The following is a 17297-nucleotide window of genomic DNA, read 5'->3' on the forward strand; positions in this document are numbered from 1 at the left end:
AGAAAGAAAGGAAGAAAGAAAGAAAGAAAGAAAGAGAAAGAAAGAAAGAGAAAGAAAGAAAGAAAGAAAGAAAGAAAGAAAGAAAGAAAAGAAAGAATTCCACCCTCTGCTGACTGAGCCAGCCTGGCGCCCCTCATCTGCTGATTTTTAAGTGTAGGCAATTAAGTCAAACAGAGAAAGAGAATGCAGGCCAAACAAAACATTCGGCCATCTGTAGTTGGTCCAACGGCTACTATTTGTTCTAGACCATAAGAAAAATTGGTCCTAAAATTCCCCCAAAATTCCTGATATAGGAAATATACTTCAGTATTCTTCTCTTTCTGCACAGAATACCTTGCTCATCATTCTACTCTTGCTGAATTATTTCTCTTTGGAGATTTTCCTGGCCCTCGAAGCAAGCCGAAGTCCTATCTGGGCCTCTTAGCAATTTATCCATCTCCCTGTTGTGGTCCTCAATCAGATTACATTATGGCTATTTGTCCCAAGCAGAGCTCCTCCAAGGCACGGCTATACATATATTTACCTTCATACTCTCAGCATTTAGTCAGCGCATCAAGTCCGTTTGGTGAAGGAAAGTTTGCAGGTGTTGGGTTCAGTCCAGGCACAGGATCGGAGAGGGTGGCGGCGCAGTTGCGTCAGTGACCCCTGCTGGCCGCGAGAGGGCAGACTGATGTCACAGCGGGGGACCCCCAACCCTCTCCCCAGGAGACGCCTCCACCGGTCATTTCCAACACCGCCTCCCACCGTCACCGCAAATCCCATTTTAACAATCCCCCTCAAACAAACTCACACTCACCTTCCGGGAGCGGCCCCGAGGTCACCACTCTTCCCCCTCCCCACCCCAGCCACCGCACGCTCTTCTCCCCCTTCCTATAACCATTTGGGAACTAAAGGGTTAACTCCGCCCTTCCACTGGGTCCATTCTCTCCGTCAATCTGCTCTATCTGGAAGCTGGGGGGGGGGCGGGGGCGGTCCTGGATGGACTGAGTCACGGGGACCCTGGGCTCACCTACTTTAACGCCCTTCCAGAAACCCGCCACCCTCCTGTCCACCCCAGACACACACATTTCCGTACATTCACACCTTTTCTTGCCAAGATCCCAAACCAGCACAGCTCTCTTCCCCCAAACGGAACCAGGTAGGGGGAGGGACGAGGTGGGGCGCAAATGGGCCCCCGCGGCCCCCACGCGAGTCTCCCTTTGGTCCTGCTTCCGATCCCAGCGAGGAAGCCCCTTCTGAGGGCGCCGCTCTCGGAGGAGGACCGCGTGGAGGGTCTCAGGGGAAAGCGCGCGGGCTGGGGGCGCGGGCGTGCCCGCAACTTCGGGGCGGGGACGAAGGGGTTAAAGATCCCGGGTTGGCTCTCCAGTCGCCGAGTCTGGGAGGGGAAGCGGCGGGAGGAAGGACTCGGAGCTTGGCTCAGGACCTCCCCTGTCCCCCCCGGACGGCCGGGGACTTGGGCCGGCCGGACGCCCCTGCTGGCACCCTCCCGGGGCAGCCGCTCACGCGCGCACACAACACTCCACTCCCCTTCCCTCCCTCGCGCCCTCTCCCACCCTTCTCCCCAGAACGCTTGCTCCTTCTAACACACGCACCCTCGCGCTGTAGCCCACGCTCGTCCTCCGAGTCGCCGCGCTCCGCTGCCAGCGCCCACCTGCCCCGCAGCGCCCGCCACGCGCCCCTCGCGCAGCCGACACTGAGCGACGCAGCTGGAAGAGGCAGCGTGCCCTGGGGTGGGCGCGCCCGATGCCCGCGACGGGGCCGCGGAGGGGGCCAAAGAGGCCAGGGTGGGAGCGCTCTCCCGCCGAGCGGCCGGCTGAAGCCATGCTGCGCCCCGGCCGCCCCGCAGGCGCCCTCCAGCTCCTGCTCCTGCTGCCGCTGCTCCCGGGCGGCCACGCGGGCAACCTGACGGTGGCCGTGGTCCTGCCGCTGGCCAACACCTCGTACCCGTGGTCGTGGGCGCGCGTGGGGCCGGCCGTGGAGCTGGCCCTGGCCGGGGTGAGAGCGCGGCCCGACTTGCTGCCGGGCTGGACGGTGCGCACGGTGCTGGGCAGCAGCGAGAACGCGCTGGGCGTCTGCTCCGACACTGCCGCGCCCCTGGCCGCGGTGGACCTCAAGTGGGAGCACAGCCCCGCGGTGTTCCTGGGCCCCGGCTGCGTGTACGCGGCCGCCCCGGTGGGGCGCTTCACAGCGCACTGGCGGGTGCCGCTGCTGACCGCCGGCGCCCCGGCGCTGGGCTTCGGGGCCAAGGACGAGTACGCGCTGACCACCCGAGCCGGGCCCAGCCACGCCAAGCTGGGCGACTTGGTGGCGGCGCTGCACCGACGGCTGGGCTGGGAGCGCCAGGCGCTGGTGCTCTACGCCTACCGGCCCGGCGACGACCAGCCCTGCTTCTTCGTGGTGGAAGGGCTGTACATGCGCTTGCGCGACCGCCTCAACATCACAGTGGACCACCTGGAGTTCGCCGAGGGCGACCTCGACCACTACGCCCTGCTGCTGCGGACCGTGAGGCGCAAAGGCCGAGGTGAGGGGGCGGCCCGGGCCGGTCTTCCTGCAGCGCCGCGCGGCTCCTCATTCCCCTAGTCAGCCTCGGCCCAAGGCTCCATTTCCCTCCCTTCCTCTACCGGCTGTCTCCACGGTCCTGCGCTCCCAGACTCCCCCATCTGCGTCCCACCTCTCCCTCCGGCAGAAAATGCCTGCCGTCACCTGACACTTAGTAGGCCCCCGGCTTCATGCCCAGCCCTTCTTTTCTCCTCCATTTTCGGTGGCCTCCCAGCAGCCTCTCCCCCTCCATCTTCTCCTCCACACTCCGTCTCCCCTTCCAGTCCCCTCTCCGGCTGGCCCGCCTCCCCCTCTCCCTCAGCGCCTGACCCCGCCTTCCCCACCTGTGGCGCCGCTTCTCCTGCTCTCCCGGTCTCTGCTCGTTCCATCACCCCGGCCCGCCGCCTGCTCCCAGCCCTCTCCACCTTTCTTGTGCCGCGGCCTAGACCAGTGTAGTCTGTGAACCTCCTTCCCACTCCGCCAGGATCTAGGCTTCTCTCTCTTTCTGACCATCCCCTCTTCCTCCCCAGTCATCTACATATGCAGCTCCCCAGATGCCTTCCGAACTCTGATGCTTTTGGCCATGGAAGCTGGTCTAAGTGGGGAGGACTATGTGTTCTTCCACCTGGACCTCTTTGGACAAAGCCTGCAAGGTGCACATGGCCTTGCTCCCCACAGGCCCTGGCAGAGAGGGGATGGGCAGGATATCAGTGCCCACCAGGCCTTTCAGGTGAGTGTCTAGGCTATAAGCCCAGGCTGTGGGACTCTGAGCTGCTGGCACCTAGTTTCTGGGCGCTGGGTTCCTCAGGGTCTGAAAGGGTTCCAAAAAAGAGGCTCTTGATGCTCAGGGAGGCAGGTGAGGAAGGGAAGGAGGGGTGAGGGGTGTAGAGAGGACTAGGAGACTTCAGAGCTAGGAGGCTAAAAAGATGAGCGAATGGGCTTGAGGTGGGAGGGTATTCCAATACCACAGACTAATAGAACTTGAGAAGCCATCCCATTGGGTCCCCTGCTTTGGAGCAGGCAGCGCCTCATACGTGACATAGAGCCCATCCACTTTGACCTTGAGCTAAGCAGAGATGCATTGGGGGAGGTGGGCCCCAAGGTACTGGGAGGACTGGATCAGCGCCCAGCTCTCCCCTCTCCCCTGACCCCTCCCTCAGGCTGCCAAAATCATTACATATAAAGAGCCGGATAATCCTGAGTACTTGGAATTCCTGCAGCAGCTAAAACACTTGGCCCACGAGCAGTTCAACTTCACCATGGAGGATGGCCTGGTAGGGTGGGTCCTGGGACCTTCCGGCATGGACATCCAGCCCCCACCCCCACCCCACTCCATGGCCCTCTGCCGGTGGCCAGCCTGTCATCTTAGCCATCTCGATGCCCAGGCCTCCCATGCTTCCCCTTCTCCTGATGACCAAGGGGGACATTGACAAGTTGTCCAGCCTCTGAAACTCAAGTCCTCATCCGTAAAATGAGGACGACGTGTCCTGCCCTATCTGCCTGGCAGGATTCAGAAGCAGAGGTATTTGTGGAGGCATCTTATAAGTAGAAAAACCTCTGTCTTGTGGGGGTGTTTTCTCCCACCCTCCTCCAAGCTCCCGGTGCCCTCCATTTCCTCCTCCATGATGCCCCACTCACCAGCCCTCATACATCCCACCCCAGCCAAGCTCTGCTCGCCCCTGCAGGTGAACACCATCCCAGCATCCTTCCACGATGGGCTCCTGCTCTATGTACAGGCAGTGACAGAGACTCTGGCACATGGGGGAACTGTCACGGATGGGGAGGCCATCACTCAGCGGATGTGGAACCGAAGCTTCCGAGGTCAGGGGCTGGAGGTGACAGAGATAGGCTACCATGGGGTGCCCCAAGCAGGAGGCCATGAGAAGCCTCTAGCTAGCCGCTGAGGGGGTCACTCACCCATGCCTGTCCTTTCCTCTCTTATATAGGGAAGCTCCACAGCTTCCCTTGGGCCTCCTTCCCCATTTCCCTAGCTCCCTCAAGAAGTCCTCCTAAGTGGGGTGCCTGGGTGGCTCAGTCAGTTACCAGGTCACGATCCCAGGGGCCACCTAGGGCTCCCTGCTCAGTGGGGAGTCTGCTTCTCCCTCTTCCTCTGCCCCTCCCCGCTCTGCTCATGCTCATGCCCAAGTAAATAAAATCTTAAAAAAAAAGTCCTCCTAAGTCCCCAGCTTTAATCATTCCTACTGCTGAAATGTATGTCCCTTTTGTTATTATATATGTTATTAACACTTTGTTACTATTATATATGTTTGGAGGGCAAGGCAAAGATCAAGGGATAGAGATGGGGAGAGAGATGAGGTAGGGGGAAGTGCTGAACTTCCACTTTCTCAAAATGTAGCCATCTTCCTCCATGCCCCAGGTGTGACAGGGTACCTGAAAATGGACAGCAATGGAGATCGGGAGACTGACTTCTCCCTCTGGGATATGCATCCTGAGACTGGCACTTTCAGGGTAAGGTGCCCCCAGAAGACAGTGCCAACTGTCAATGACATCTTGTCCTTCGGCCTTCCCCCACAGCCCTGCCAGGTCATCTCTGCTCTGTAGTCACCCCTACCATGCTTGGTCACTTTTGGAGAGGGATAAGAGAATCCAGGGATAAAAGAGACCCAGCTCTGGTCTGGGGGAGCAACCAGAATGACGGGGACCCTCGAGGAACCCCATGTCTGAGGAGGGAGCACAGCCCTACCCTCAGAAGGTCCCATGTCTCCTAAGATAGGCAGGACCCTCTCTCGGCAGAGACAGGCTAACTTGGGGGCCGTACAGCTCTTTAAGTTCAGTCGGGAACAGGAAGGAATTGGGGCCACGAGCACTAAGGAGCAGATCATTAGGGGAAGACTTCCCGGAGAAGAGGTACATGGCTCAGGCCTGGGAATGTGGACTGAGAACATTGTCTTTTCCTGTTTCGTATGTGCTTCAGTCCAAGATTATAAACCCTGAATGTCAAGTTGGGGTTCTACGTGGAGTTTTCTTTATAAAGCCAAGTTTTTCCACTCTAATGGCATGGGTCTGAGGGCCCTCTGCATCTGGTCACAGCAGGGGCTTGCTAAATTGTTGACAGCAGCCCAGATATAGGCCCTGGAAGCAGACGTGGGGGGGTGGGTGGGAGGCAGCCCTGCTCCCCCGGACAGGAGGTGTCACCCCAGGCCTTGCCCGCCTACCACTCCTGCCCTCCCATAGGTTGTTCTGAACTACAATGGGACTTCCCAGGAGCTGGTGGCCGTGCCAGGGCGCAAACTGAACTGGCCCCTGGGGTACCCACCTCCTGACATCCCCAAATGCGGCTTTGACAACGAGGACCCGGCTTGCAACCAAGGTGACTGCCTCTTGCCTTCCAGGCCTTCATTCTGGAGACGTTCTCTCTTTTCCCCATTTCAGGAGTCGAATAGGTGCTCCTCTCCCACACTGAGGGTTTTCTGGAGAGACGACTCCTGCCTTTTTCCTCCCTTCATCCATCTTCCTAGTTCACTGATTAACTATGAGACGTTTCCTCCTCCTGCTGTCTAACCAAATCTCTCTTGCTGGAACTTGGACTCTTGTGCAGATCACTTTTCTTCCCTGGAAGTGCTGGCTTTGGTGGGGAGCCTCTCCCTGCTCAGCATTCTGACTGCCTCCTTCTTCATATGCAGGTGAGTCTTGGAATGAGGGTGGGGAGTGAGGATGGGAGGCCTGGAGAACTAGCAGAGGAAGTAGCGAGGACCTGGAGGGAAGTGGGAGGGTGGAGGGACAGTGGAGGAAGGCTGCAGGAGATGGGGAAGGAGGGAGACTAAAAAGCCTTAGGACACAGGGAGCAGAGAGGGAGGGTCAGGAAGGGTCTGGGAGCCCCGAGAAGAGCAGAGCAGCTGGGCGGCACAGGCATGTGGGTTCTGCCCTGCAGGCTGGTCTCTCCTCCCTTCCGACTCATGCAGACCTGATGGGGAATGATGGTTCGAACCCTGTCGCCCCGGGCCCAGTCAGTTGACTAGGAGTGATGAACCCAGAGTGGAGGAGGGAGGTAAAGGAGCCCCACTGCTGCCTTCCAGTGGGAGGCCGAAATGAGGTGCAGACATTAATATCAGAGAGATGCAAGGAGGGGAAGGAGAAGATCAGTGCTGGCTGGGCCTAGACTATGCGCCAGGCACCGCCACGCGCTATTTCTTTCTCTTCTTACAACAATGCTTTGAAATAAATGTCGAGGTCACCAGTCCCCAAATCAGGATACACTGCGACATGAGGGCGTGAGGCTCAGAGACGTGAAGCGACTGCCCAAGGTCCCCGTGAGGCAGGCAGGGCTTCACCCAAACCTCCTGACGCCCCCGTCCACCTGTCGGCACCTGCAGTGGTCCCAGGGTTCAGAGGAGGGGCTGCTAAGCTGCCCAGCCAGGGTCAGGGGTTCAGACATGGGTTCAGATGGAGGTTTCATACCCCAGGAAGATGCAGCTGGAGAAGGAACTGGCCTCGGAGCTGTGGCGGGTGCGCTGGGAGGACGTGCAGCCCAGTAGCCTTGAGAGGCACCTCCGGAGTGCAGGCAGCCGGCTGACCCTGAGTGGGGTAAGAGCACTTGTAAGGGGAGGAGTCGGGGTCAGCGGGCTGTGGGGGCCGGGGGCAGCGCCTGGTGACTAGGGTAGAGGGCGAGGTTCTAGTTCCCGCTCTACCTTCACTTGCTGTGTGATCTGGGGTGAGTCCCATTGCCCCTCTGGGACTACCTCAGATAGGTTATGCCCACAGAGCCTCCTTCACAGGTGGCTTTCAAAGTTCAGAAATAGTATATGTGAAAATACATTTTAAAAAGAAATAAATAGGGGCGCCTGGGTGGCTCAGTCGGTTAAGCGCCTGCCTGGGGCTCAGGTCATGATCCCGGGGTCCTGGGATTGAGCCCCGCGTTGGGCTCCCTGCTCGGCGGGGAGTCTGCTCCTCTCTCTCCTCCTGCTCCCCCTGCTTGTGCTCTTTCACTCCGTCAAATAAATCAGTAAAATCTTTAAAATGAAAATATTTAAACGTTTAAGAAAACAAAAGGATTTTATGATGTGGCATGAGGAGCGGGATGACAGAGATAAGGCGGGCCAGAGCTCCGGCCCCTGGGACGGAGAGCCGGCTGACCACCCCTCCTGCTCTGCGTCCTCCAGAGAGGCTCCAATTATGGCTCCCTGCTAACCACAGAGGGCCAGTTCCAAGTGTTTGCCAAGACAGCGTATTACAAGGTGGGCCGGGGAAAGGCTGCCGTCCTTGGAGCTGGGCAGGGCTCTGGGGCGGGGGGCGGGGCCCAGGGCGGTCCCAGAGCGGGCTGCAGGAGCCCGTGGGGTCCCCACCACTGGGCCATCTCAGTGACAGCCTCCGTTCCTTGCCCAGGGCAACCTTGTGGCTGTGAAACGTGTGAATCGTAAGCGCATTGAGCTGACACGAAAAGTCCTGTTTGAACTGAAGCATGTAATGTGGGGGAGGGAGGCAGTAGCCTGGGGAGAGTCCCAGGGACTTGGGGAGGTTGGGGGAGGGCTACAGGGTACCCCAGGAAAGGGATGGGCCGTCGCATATTGTACGTGGGAGAGAAGGTCCTGAACGGGAGAAGAGACTAGTGGAGGTACCCTGGCGGCAGGGGGCGGGGGGGGGTCCTGGAGGGGCCCCTGGGGGGTGAAGGGATTAGGAGGCAGAGTGAGCAGGGAGCAGATTCTGGGGGAGGGTTCTTTAGAACACAGGGGGGAATCACCAGGGTCCTAGACCCTCTGCAGAGTGAACAGGGCATTAGGAAGACAGGAGTCCCTGGGGGGGCACTTGGGGAGGAGCGGGGTCTCTGTCAGGTTCCTGATACTGGCTTCCACCTACAGATGCGGGACGTTCAGAATGAACACCTGACCAGGTTTGTGGGTGCCTGCACTGACCCCCCCAACATCTGTATCCTCACAGAGTACTGTCCCCGTGGGAGCTTGCAGGTGAGGGGACAAGGGGTCTCAGGAGATCTGGCTCTAGCCCAGTCTGTCCCCCACTGGCCATATGACCCCAGGCAATCTTCTCCCTCTTTCTGACCTCTATTTGCCCTATCCATAAAATGGGGGAGGGGGGCAAATGCACTAGAGTAAATCCAAGGCTTTGTCCTGTCGTGCTGGTTTGTCAGTAGGCCTCTGCAAACCGCCCGCCCCCCCCCCCCCCCCCGGAGTCCCTAGCATACATGCCTGACTCTCATTGCCCAGCAGGACATTCTGGAGAATGAGAGCATCACCTTAGACTGGATGTTCCGGTACTCTCTCACCAATGACATTGTCAAGGTGGGATATGTGGGGGAGGGGCGAGGCACGCTTCTCCCCAGCCCTGATTGTAGGTCCCACTAAAACCAAGACCTCTGCCTCCCCAAATTTCCCAGGGCATGCTGTTCCTACACAATGGGGCCATTTGCTCCCATGGCAACCTCAAGTCATCCAACTGCGTGGTAGATGGGCGCTTTGTGCTCAAGATCACCGACTTTGGCCTGGAAAGCTTCAGGGACCCGGAACCAGAGCAAGGCCACACACTCTATGCCAGTGAGCCCTAACTCTGACTCCTAAGACGCCCCTCCTTCCAAGCACAGCCCCGCAGGGGGACTGATGCTTGGCTTCTCAAGGGCTTGGCACGGCTTTCCTGATTCCTGGTTCAGTTCATTCTCCAGTGGAAAGGGGAGCCTGACACAGTGGTCTCGAGGCTTCTTCTTCTGTAGCACTCGGTTTGATGGCTCCAGATCTCTCCAGCCACATCTTCCAGGACCTTGTTTCCCCCCACCCCTTAGTTTTAGGGCCCTTCGCCCCATGACTTCTGACCTCTGACCTGCAGAAAAGTTGTGGACAGCCCCTGAGCTCCTGCGAATGGCCTCACCCCCTGCCCGGGGCTCCCAGGCAGGTGACGTGTACAGCTTTGGGATCATCCTTCAGGAGATTGCCCTAAGGCGCGGTGTCTTCCATGTGGAAGGTTTAGACCTCAGCCCCAAAGGTGAGAGAACCATGTTGTCCCCTAGCCCTGCCACAGTTGCAACTACACCCAGCCCCAGGGTGAGGGACCCCTGGAAATACCACCACACCTGCCCCTTGGAATGTGGCTCAACCACACCAGCCTGGTCCTGGACCTCCCCACCATCTCTCCCTGGCCCTTGGCAGGCCCCTCCCCTCAGCCCCTCTTCCCCCAACACAGAGATCGTGGAGCGTGTGACTCGGGGGGAGCAGCCCCCCTTCCGGCCCTCCCTGGCCCTGCAGAGTCACCTGGAGGAGCTGGGGCAGCTGATGCAGCGGTGCTGGGCTGAGGAGCCACAGGAGCGGCCACCCTTCCAGCAGATTCGCCTGATGCTGCGCAAGTTCAACAGGTTGCTGATGTACCTCCCAGCCCACCCACCCTCCCAAAGCCACCCTGTGCCCCACACTTAAGTCTTCTCCTGGCAGTGGCAGAGAGAGCCCGCTCCAGCCCGCCACAGCCTCACAGCCCGCCTTTGTGAGTGCTGCATGCCCCGCTGTCCCGTCGTCCCCCACCTCTCATGCCCCTCCCCCCACCAGCACTGCCCCCCCCCCAGCCCCTCCTCTGCAGTGGTGCAGAACCAGCGGAGCTCCCTGCCTCCCAACCCTCCACAGGCGCTCTCACCCCAGCCCTTGGACCTCCCTGCCGCAGTTTGCCCCCACCACCCCTCCACACACCCCTCTGCCCGCCTGTTGCCCACACTCTGTCCTCACTTTACCCCTGTCCATCTCCACCTCCTCCACCTCCTTCTAACTTGCTTGTGTTCAACAACAAAGATGAACAAAGTAGCCAATATCTCTCCAGCTTGGGGCCTGACTCTGGGGTCTCAGAGATGAATGGAACTTTCCTCCTACACTTTCCCCTGTCACACCCACCCATCCTGCCATGCTCCCCAACCCCAACCCTCTCCAGGGGCCCCACTGCAGTTGGGGGATGGGCTCACATGAAGCCTGGGAAGGGTGAGTGCCAGGGTAGGCACTTCCTGGTACTGCCGGCGACCCCTCTCTCACTGCCCCCCTGCCCACCACCACCCCCATCCCCCACCCCCGGTCCTCAGGGAGAGTAGCAGCAACATCCTGGACAACCTGCTGTCCCGCATGGAGCAGTATGCCAACAATCTGGAGGGGCTGGTAGAGGAGCGGACCCAGGCCTACCTGGAGGAGAAACGCAAAGCCGAGGCCCTGCTCTACCAGATTCTGCCTCAGTGAGTGCCTGTGTCTGGTGTTGCCCGGCCACCCCGTCCCAGCCCCACCTCATGCTCTGATCCTACACCTGTCCCTGACCCCACAGCTCAGTGGCCGAGCAGCTGAAGCGCGGGGAGACGGTCCAGGCTGAAGCCTTCGACAGTGTCACGATCTACTTCAGTGACATCGTGGGCTTCACAGCCTTGTCGGCAGAGAGCACGCCCATGCAGGTGAGTCCAGGTGAAGACCAGGCAGGTGTGCTTGGCCTTGCATCTCCACCCTATCAGGCCTGCCTGCGGGTTCCCTGTTCCCACTTGATCCCAGGTGGGGGCCCCTCCTCCCTACCCACCCTTGGCTTGGCTTCCCTTCCAGGTGGTGACCCTGCTCAATGACCTGTACACTTGCTTTGATGCTGTCATAGACAACTTTGATGTGTATAAGGTGAGGGTGGGTGTGGGGACGAACATGGACAGATGGTGGTGGGGTCAGAGAAAGGTGAAGGGCAGAGAGTTGAGACAGGAGACCATGAGACATGGGCAGAGACTATTACCTGGAGCCCCAGGAACAGGCAGAGCAGGGACGCAGGGGATGGGGTGCTGAACCAAAGATGGTGCACACAGCGTGGGGGCAGCACAGGGAAGAGACACCCCCAGGGCTCATGCCCTGCGTCCTCTGGCGGGTCCCACAGGTGGAGACCATTGGTGATGCCTACATGGTGGTGTCCGGGCTCCCCGTGCGGAATGGGCTGCTGCACGCCCGGGAGGTGGCCCGCATGGCCCTGGCGCTGCTGGACGCGGTGCGCTCCTTCCGCATCCGCCATCGGCCCCAGGAGGAGCTGCGCCTGCGAATCGGCATCCACACAGGTGAGGGAGCCCCCAGGGCTGGACTGTCCCCGGGCCCAGCTGTCCCCAAGGGCTGGAGACGTATTCCCAGGCCCAGCTCCTCCCCACCACCCATCACACACATGCACACCTGGATTCCCAGGGGCCTCGGGTCCCACCTCTTGACTCTCCAGGAACACACCGGTCCTGCCCAGCAGTCCCCATCCATTCCTCCCACCTACCATTCTTAACACCTCTGCCACCCTGTCAGTGATGGGTCTCCACTCCCTGCAGGACCCGTGTGTGCCGGTGTGGTAGGGCTGAAGATGCCCCGTTACTGTCTCTTTGGAGACACAGTCAATACCGCTTCCAGAATGGAGTCTAACGGAGAAGGTAAGGTGGCTGCCCGGGACTGGCTGGAGAGGGCGGTGCAGCTGGAGCAAGGAAAGCCCCTCAGGCAGGCACCCCTCCCAGTGTACTGGCACCCAGCCCTTTCTCCTCCCAGGCTCCACGTCAGTGTGGGCACATCATCTCCAATCCAATCGGAGATCCGGCCCCCTCCTCCAAATGGTTGAAAGTCTTTCCAGGCCAGCGTTCAACAGTTCCCCAAGGGAAGCCTATCCTTCGGGCCCTTCTGCTCCCTCTTACCTGTGGTAGAGGGCTTCAAGCAGCCCATTTAGGTGTGAATCTAGCTCCACAACCCACACAGCTGTGTGTCAGTTGGCCTCAAGCCTCCATTTTCCTCATCTGTAAGATGAGAATAAGATACGTACCTTAGAAGAGTTATGTGTGAAAGCCATATAACATGACCAGGACATAACTGTCACGCAACTTTTCTGAGCTTCAGCTGTTTATCTATAAAACGATACCTGTCTCAGGGTTGTGGAAAAGCTTGCACAAGCCCTGCACATAGTAGGTGTTTCGTCAATGCTTACTCCTCCCTGTTCCCTAGTCTTGCTTCCTGCTGATCTTCTACCCTCCTGCTATATTCAACACGATTCAATTCAGTAAACATGTATTGAGTGACTACTAAGTGCTAGGCCTTGGGGTACTAAGATGACCCAGACGCACTGGGGGCGATTTATGCAGACCCCATCCAAGCCTCATGGCAGGAGAAGGGCTACTTGGGAGCCCAGGGGGGCTCTGGTTCAGCAGATACTCCCTGGGCACTGTGTTTGCAGCAGTCAGAGTAGGAGAAAGCCCCTCACTGAGGTCCAGGCTTCAAGGAGCATCTTCTCAGAAATGGTCAACAACCAAACAAGGCCACTATGATACAGAACCCAGGAGTGGCAGGGGCAAGTTCGAGAGAAGTGTGGGGAACACCAGGTCAGGGGTCAGAGCCTAGATTTAACCTCGTGGTTGGGGCGCATCTCCTCCCCTGGGCCTCAGTTCCCTCAGCCTGAAAATGAGTATTGAGTTAAACAAGAGTCACAAGAACCGCTTACAGAGTGCTTCCTGTGCAGCAGACTCTGTTTAAATACTTGATGAGCATTAAATTTAACCCTCATAACAAAGCCTTGGGGGGAAACTGTCACTACCAGCATTTTACAGACTAGGAAAATGAGGCACAGAGTTTAGACTACTTCCCCAAACAAGTGTCTGAACTGGGATTCACTAGACAGAGCAGGATCTAAAGTCGGAGCCCCTACCCACCATGCTACACTGTCTGTCTTGAGCCTGGTGACATTCCAGAATGTTGTCCAATAGAATTTTCTGCAGTGATGAAGATACTCCATAATCTGTGCTGTCCATTGTAGTAGCCTCTGTCACAGGAGAATATTGATCACTTGAAATGTGGTCGTGCAGGGCGCCTGGGTGGCTTAGTTGGCTGAACGTCTGACTCTTGATTTTAGCTCAGGTCATGATCTCAGGGCCCTGGGATCCAAGACCTGAGTCAGGCTCCCTGCTCAGATGGGGATCTGTTGGAGATTCTCTCTGCCCTCCCCATGCTCGTGTGCTCGCTCTTGCTCTCTCTCTCTCTCGCTCTCTCTCAAATAAATAAATAAATCATAAAAAAAAAATGTGGTCAGTACAACTGAAGCACTGAATTTTTTAACTGTAGTTTTAATTATTTTTTAAAAGATTTTATTTATTTGAGAGAGAGAGGGAGAGTGAGCACAAGGTGGGGAGGGGAGAATACCAGCAGGAGGAGAGGCAGAGGGAGAGGGAGAAGAAGACTCCCCACTGAGTGGGGAGCCCAATGCAGGACTCAATGCCAGGACCCTGGGATCATGACCTGAGCCGAAGTCCGTTACTTAACTGACTGAGCCACCCAGGCTCCCTGATTATTATTTTTTTTTATTAGGCTCCATGCCCAGTGTGGAGCCCATTGTGGGGCTTGAACTCATGACCCAGAGATCATGGCCTGAGCTGAAATCAAGAGTCGGACAGTTAGCTAACTAAGCCACCCAGGCACCCCCAGTTTTAATTAATTTAAATTTAAATAGCCACAGGTGACTAGTGGCTACCGTGTTGGACAATACAGTTCTAGAATTCTAAGGGAGAGGCCAGTATGGACAGACTCCACATGGAGGGGTGGGACTCTGAATTAAGAGGCTTTCTAGGCCAAAAGAAAGGAAGGAAAGCATCTTTCTGCCCCTGCAGTTCCCAATCTCCCTGCTCCTATTTCTGCATCCCCCACCTTCCCTTCTTCTGCCTTATCCTTCCCAGCCCTGAAGATCCACTTGTCTTCTGAGACCAAGGCTGTCCTGGAAGAGTTTGGTGGTTTCGAGCTGGAGCTTCGAGGAGATGTAGAAATGAAGGTAGAGAAGAAAGCCCCTGCCCTCACCATCCCTTGGGGTCCCAGGGGAGACTGTCCTCCCCCAGGCCCTTTCTCAAGCAGCCAAACCCCACTCCCATCCCTAAGCCTCTCATTTGGGAAAGTAGGTAGGTGTGCTACTCCCCACCCCAACTGCCTCTTCTTTTTCCCTCCAGGGCAAAGGCAAAGTTCGGACCTACTGGCTCCTCGGGGAGCGGGGGAGTAGCACTCGAGGTTGACCTGCCTTCCCTCTTGGCCTTCCACACCTCCCTTCCCTGTGCCAGAGGTAACAGAGAGGTGCCAGACCTCGGCCTCACCCTCAGCAGCCCTGCCATTGCCAAAGGATCAGAGAAGTAGTTTGAACAACTCAAATGTGCTAACCCCAGTGGAGACACCAGATATGACCTCTGAAGGAGGACTGGTGTTGGGGAGAACTTGGAGTTCATGGCGCTGGACCAGAGCACACAGTCATGCCCAGGGGCACACACATAGACAAGTGTACCCACTCCCCATCCTACTCAAGCCAGGCTATAGGGTGTGCACTCCTGATCCTCTCCCCCACTCCCCCAACTTTGCTCCACTGTGACTAATGTGGGGAGGGGAAGAGCCACCTTAGAGGCAATAGGAAAAGGGACTACGAGAGAATCCGGGGGATCCACAAACACGCCTGTGTCCCCCTCCACCCCCAACACTGGGTGTAGTGCACGGGGGAGAGGGGCAGCTTGGAGGGGCTGTGGGCCTGTATGTCTTGTTTCTCTGGTGAACAGAGGCCATTAACATCTTTATTCTAGTGACTGTCTCTGGAAGGAGAGCGGGTTCCCAGAAAACACAGCCATGTTCCCCACCCTCTACTCCAAGTAAGACATGCTTCTCAAGCTGGGAATGCAGTATCTGCAAAAGGCCCCTGCCCCCTTTCAGCTACCTGACAGCCTGTGACTCCCCCCAGCAGTGCTGACACTTCTGGTCTAAGGACCTGTTTACACCCTTCAGAATTATTGAGGGCCTCAAAGAGTTTGTGTTTATGTGGGTTAAATCTATTCATGTATACTATATTAGAAATTAAAACAAGGCCTTATTAACTCATTTAAACAACTGTAATAAACTAATCGCATGTTAATATTTTTTTGATGCTTTATCAAGTTTTCTTACAAAAACTGACTTTTTAATTTTTTTTTTTTTACTGCCAATGTGTGGTAATGAAGAATACAATGACTCATTCAGTGCCACTGCCTTGGTTTATACTAAGACACCCGCAGTTTGCCCCCCATTACTTTCCTACCATCAATGTACCTGTCACGTCATGAAGGCACATTTAGTATGATTATACAAAGGCTGTTGACCTCATCCGTCCCCTGAAAGGGTCTTGGGGACTCCCAGGGTCTGTGGACCACAGCAGTTTGAGGACTGCTATACTGCCCAGTGTTGGGGAGGCCTGGGAGCCAGGAAATAAGGATGGATCCTCTCTTACCTTGGTTGAGATTTGAATTGTCCACCCCATGCCAGTGTAGACAAATGTGAGAGTTTGCAAAATGACTCTCAGCTGGCCCTGCTCCAGCCCCCCACCCCAAGCCCTTCCTGAGCGGGCGGGCAGGAATGTGAATGAATGCGGGGGAGAGGTGGCTGCAGCCTCACCTCCCCCACGGGGAAAGAAAGTGCCAGACATTTCTTCAGTGCCATCCATCAAGTGCAGACAGGCCCCTCCCCGACCTCCCTGCGCCTCTTCCTGGAGGGCACGCCCAGTGGGACCAGGAGGTGGGGCGGGCTGCCTTGAGGGCCGCGGTGGTCTGAGCTGAAGAAAGGGCAAGCCGTTCCTCCCTCCAGTGCGGGGTCTCTTGCTGTGCAGCGCTCCCAGCCCACCCTTGGCGGCCGCTCCGATTTGACTCGCTGGGAGCCAGAGCGCGGCTACCCCCCTCCACCTCCGCCCGGGCCCGGGCGGTTGCCCCGGTGACCACGCACGCCCGGTCCCCCGCGGCCGGCTGCTGAGAGGGCGGCGAGGGAGAGCTGCCGGGGACGGAGAGGGTGGGCGGGGACGTCCGAGAGGCCGGGCGTTGGAGAGACTGGGAGCGCTGGACGCCCGCGGACTGCGTCCAGAGAGACAATTGCAGGAAGTGGCCGGTCAGATCCTTCCGGGGCAGCCTGGCTCCAGCACGGGCGCTCGAGGGGAGGGGGCCGCGGCGGGGGGCGTGAGGGCAGGCCCCGGCCCGGGGACTGCGGCCGCTCGAGAGCTTTCCCTGGGGCCGAGGAGACTTCCTTCTGGAGGAAGGCCCCGGAGCCCGGAAGATCTGGGAAAGCCCTTGCCGAGGGGAGGGGTCTGCGGGAGCGGGGGCCTCCGCCCACGGGAGGCCGGTTTCCCGGGCTGTCCTGCTGAGCGGGGCTGGAGGGGTGCGGGGCAGCAGTAGGGTTTCCCTGGAGTACGATCACAATAAAAACAACAGTCATCGTTGGCATCCAGCTGAGCCTGGCGGTTGACGGTGAGCTCAGCGGCCACGTGACGCCGCTGCGAAGGGGGCAGGAGCGCCCAGCTGAGGTCCAGCTGTGGGGCAGGGGGGGGCCCCGGCCCAAGCGGTCAGGGACTGGAGGATAAAACAGAGCTTGCAGAAGGCACTTAGCTTCCCCCCACCCCCTCTTTTCTCTACGTCAAAGACCTTGGGTAATTGACCTGTCTTAACAATACTTTTAGTAATAATCATATATTTTTTAATTATCCTTTTCAGGACAAATCTATGGAATCTATTTAGCAGCGGAGGCCAGTTTTGCAACCTGAAAGTCATTTTTCAATTAAATCGCGGGAGTTGTAAGACTATAAAAATAATTAAGTAACCATAAGAAAAAAAACACCTAATGCTGTCCAGGGAAGTTTAATCTCATTGGGTTGGAACTAAAGTAAGATTCCAGCCAAGGTGTTTACCACCAAGATGAAGGGTTGAGATATTGATGAATTTAGTGTTGCCCAAGGCAGAGGCCAGGATGCTTGAGAGGTGGGTGAGGCCACAGGAAGAGAGGGGGTGGGAGTCAGGGACCCACTTGACAGGT

The 17297-nt window shown here is 57.7% G+C and overlaps 1 protein-coding gene across 1 annotated transcript; it reads left to right on the forward strand.

Annotated features, from left to right (window-relative positions):
• Positions 1–1821: 1821 nt before the first annotated feature.
• NPR1 (natriuretic peptide receptor 1) lies at positions 1822–14503 on the forward strand. The gene is made up of 22 exons (XM_028090266.2): positions 1822–2521; positions 3069–3268; positions 3699–3812; positions 4224–4359; positions 4916–5007; positions 5734–5869; positions 6098–6182; positions 6963–7083; positions 7659–7733; positions 7882–7959; positions 8355–8459; positions 8721–8792; positions 8888–9044; positions 9331–9486; positions 9685–9853; positions 10559–10705; positions 10792–10915; positions 11058–11126; positions 11374–11548; positions 11801–11899; positions 14177–14268; positions 14441–14503. The coding sequence occupies exons 1-22, from the start codon at positions 1822–1824 to the stop codon at positions 14501–14503; spliced, it is 3165 nt and encodes a 1054-aa protein (XP_027946067.1).
• Positions 14504–17297: the final 2794 nt, after the last annotated feature.

This window comes from Eumetopias jubatus, unplaced genomic scaffold (genome assembly GCF_037043125.1).
Source record: "Eumetopias jubatus isolate StellerSeaLion01/CBP00866 unplaced genomic scaffold, mEumJub1_p1.0 scaffold_12, whole genome shotgun sequence".
NCBI lineage: Eukaryota > Metazoa > Chordata > Mammalia > Carnivora > Otariidae > Eumetopias > Eumetopias jubatus.

What these genes read in the sequence shown, in the direction of transcription:
- NPR1 (XM_028090266.2), top strand. Translation starts at nt 1,822, where the DNA reads ATGCTGCGCCCCGGCCGCCCCGCAGGCGCCCTCCAGCTCCTGCTCCTG. An exon ending in TCACCAATGACATTGTCAAG is followed by an intron (nt 8,793 to 8,887) that starts GTGGGATATGTG and finishes CAAATTTCCCAG; the next exon opens with GGCATGCTGTTCCTACACAA. An exon ending in GAGGAGATGTAGAAATGAAG is followed by an intron (nt 14,269 to 14,440) that starts GTAGAGAAGAAA and finishes TTTTCCCTCCAG; the next exon opens with GGCAAAGGCAAAGTTCGGAC.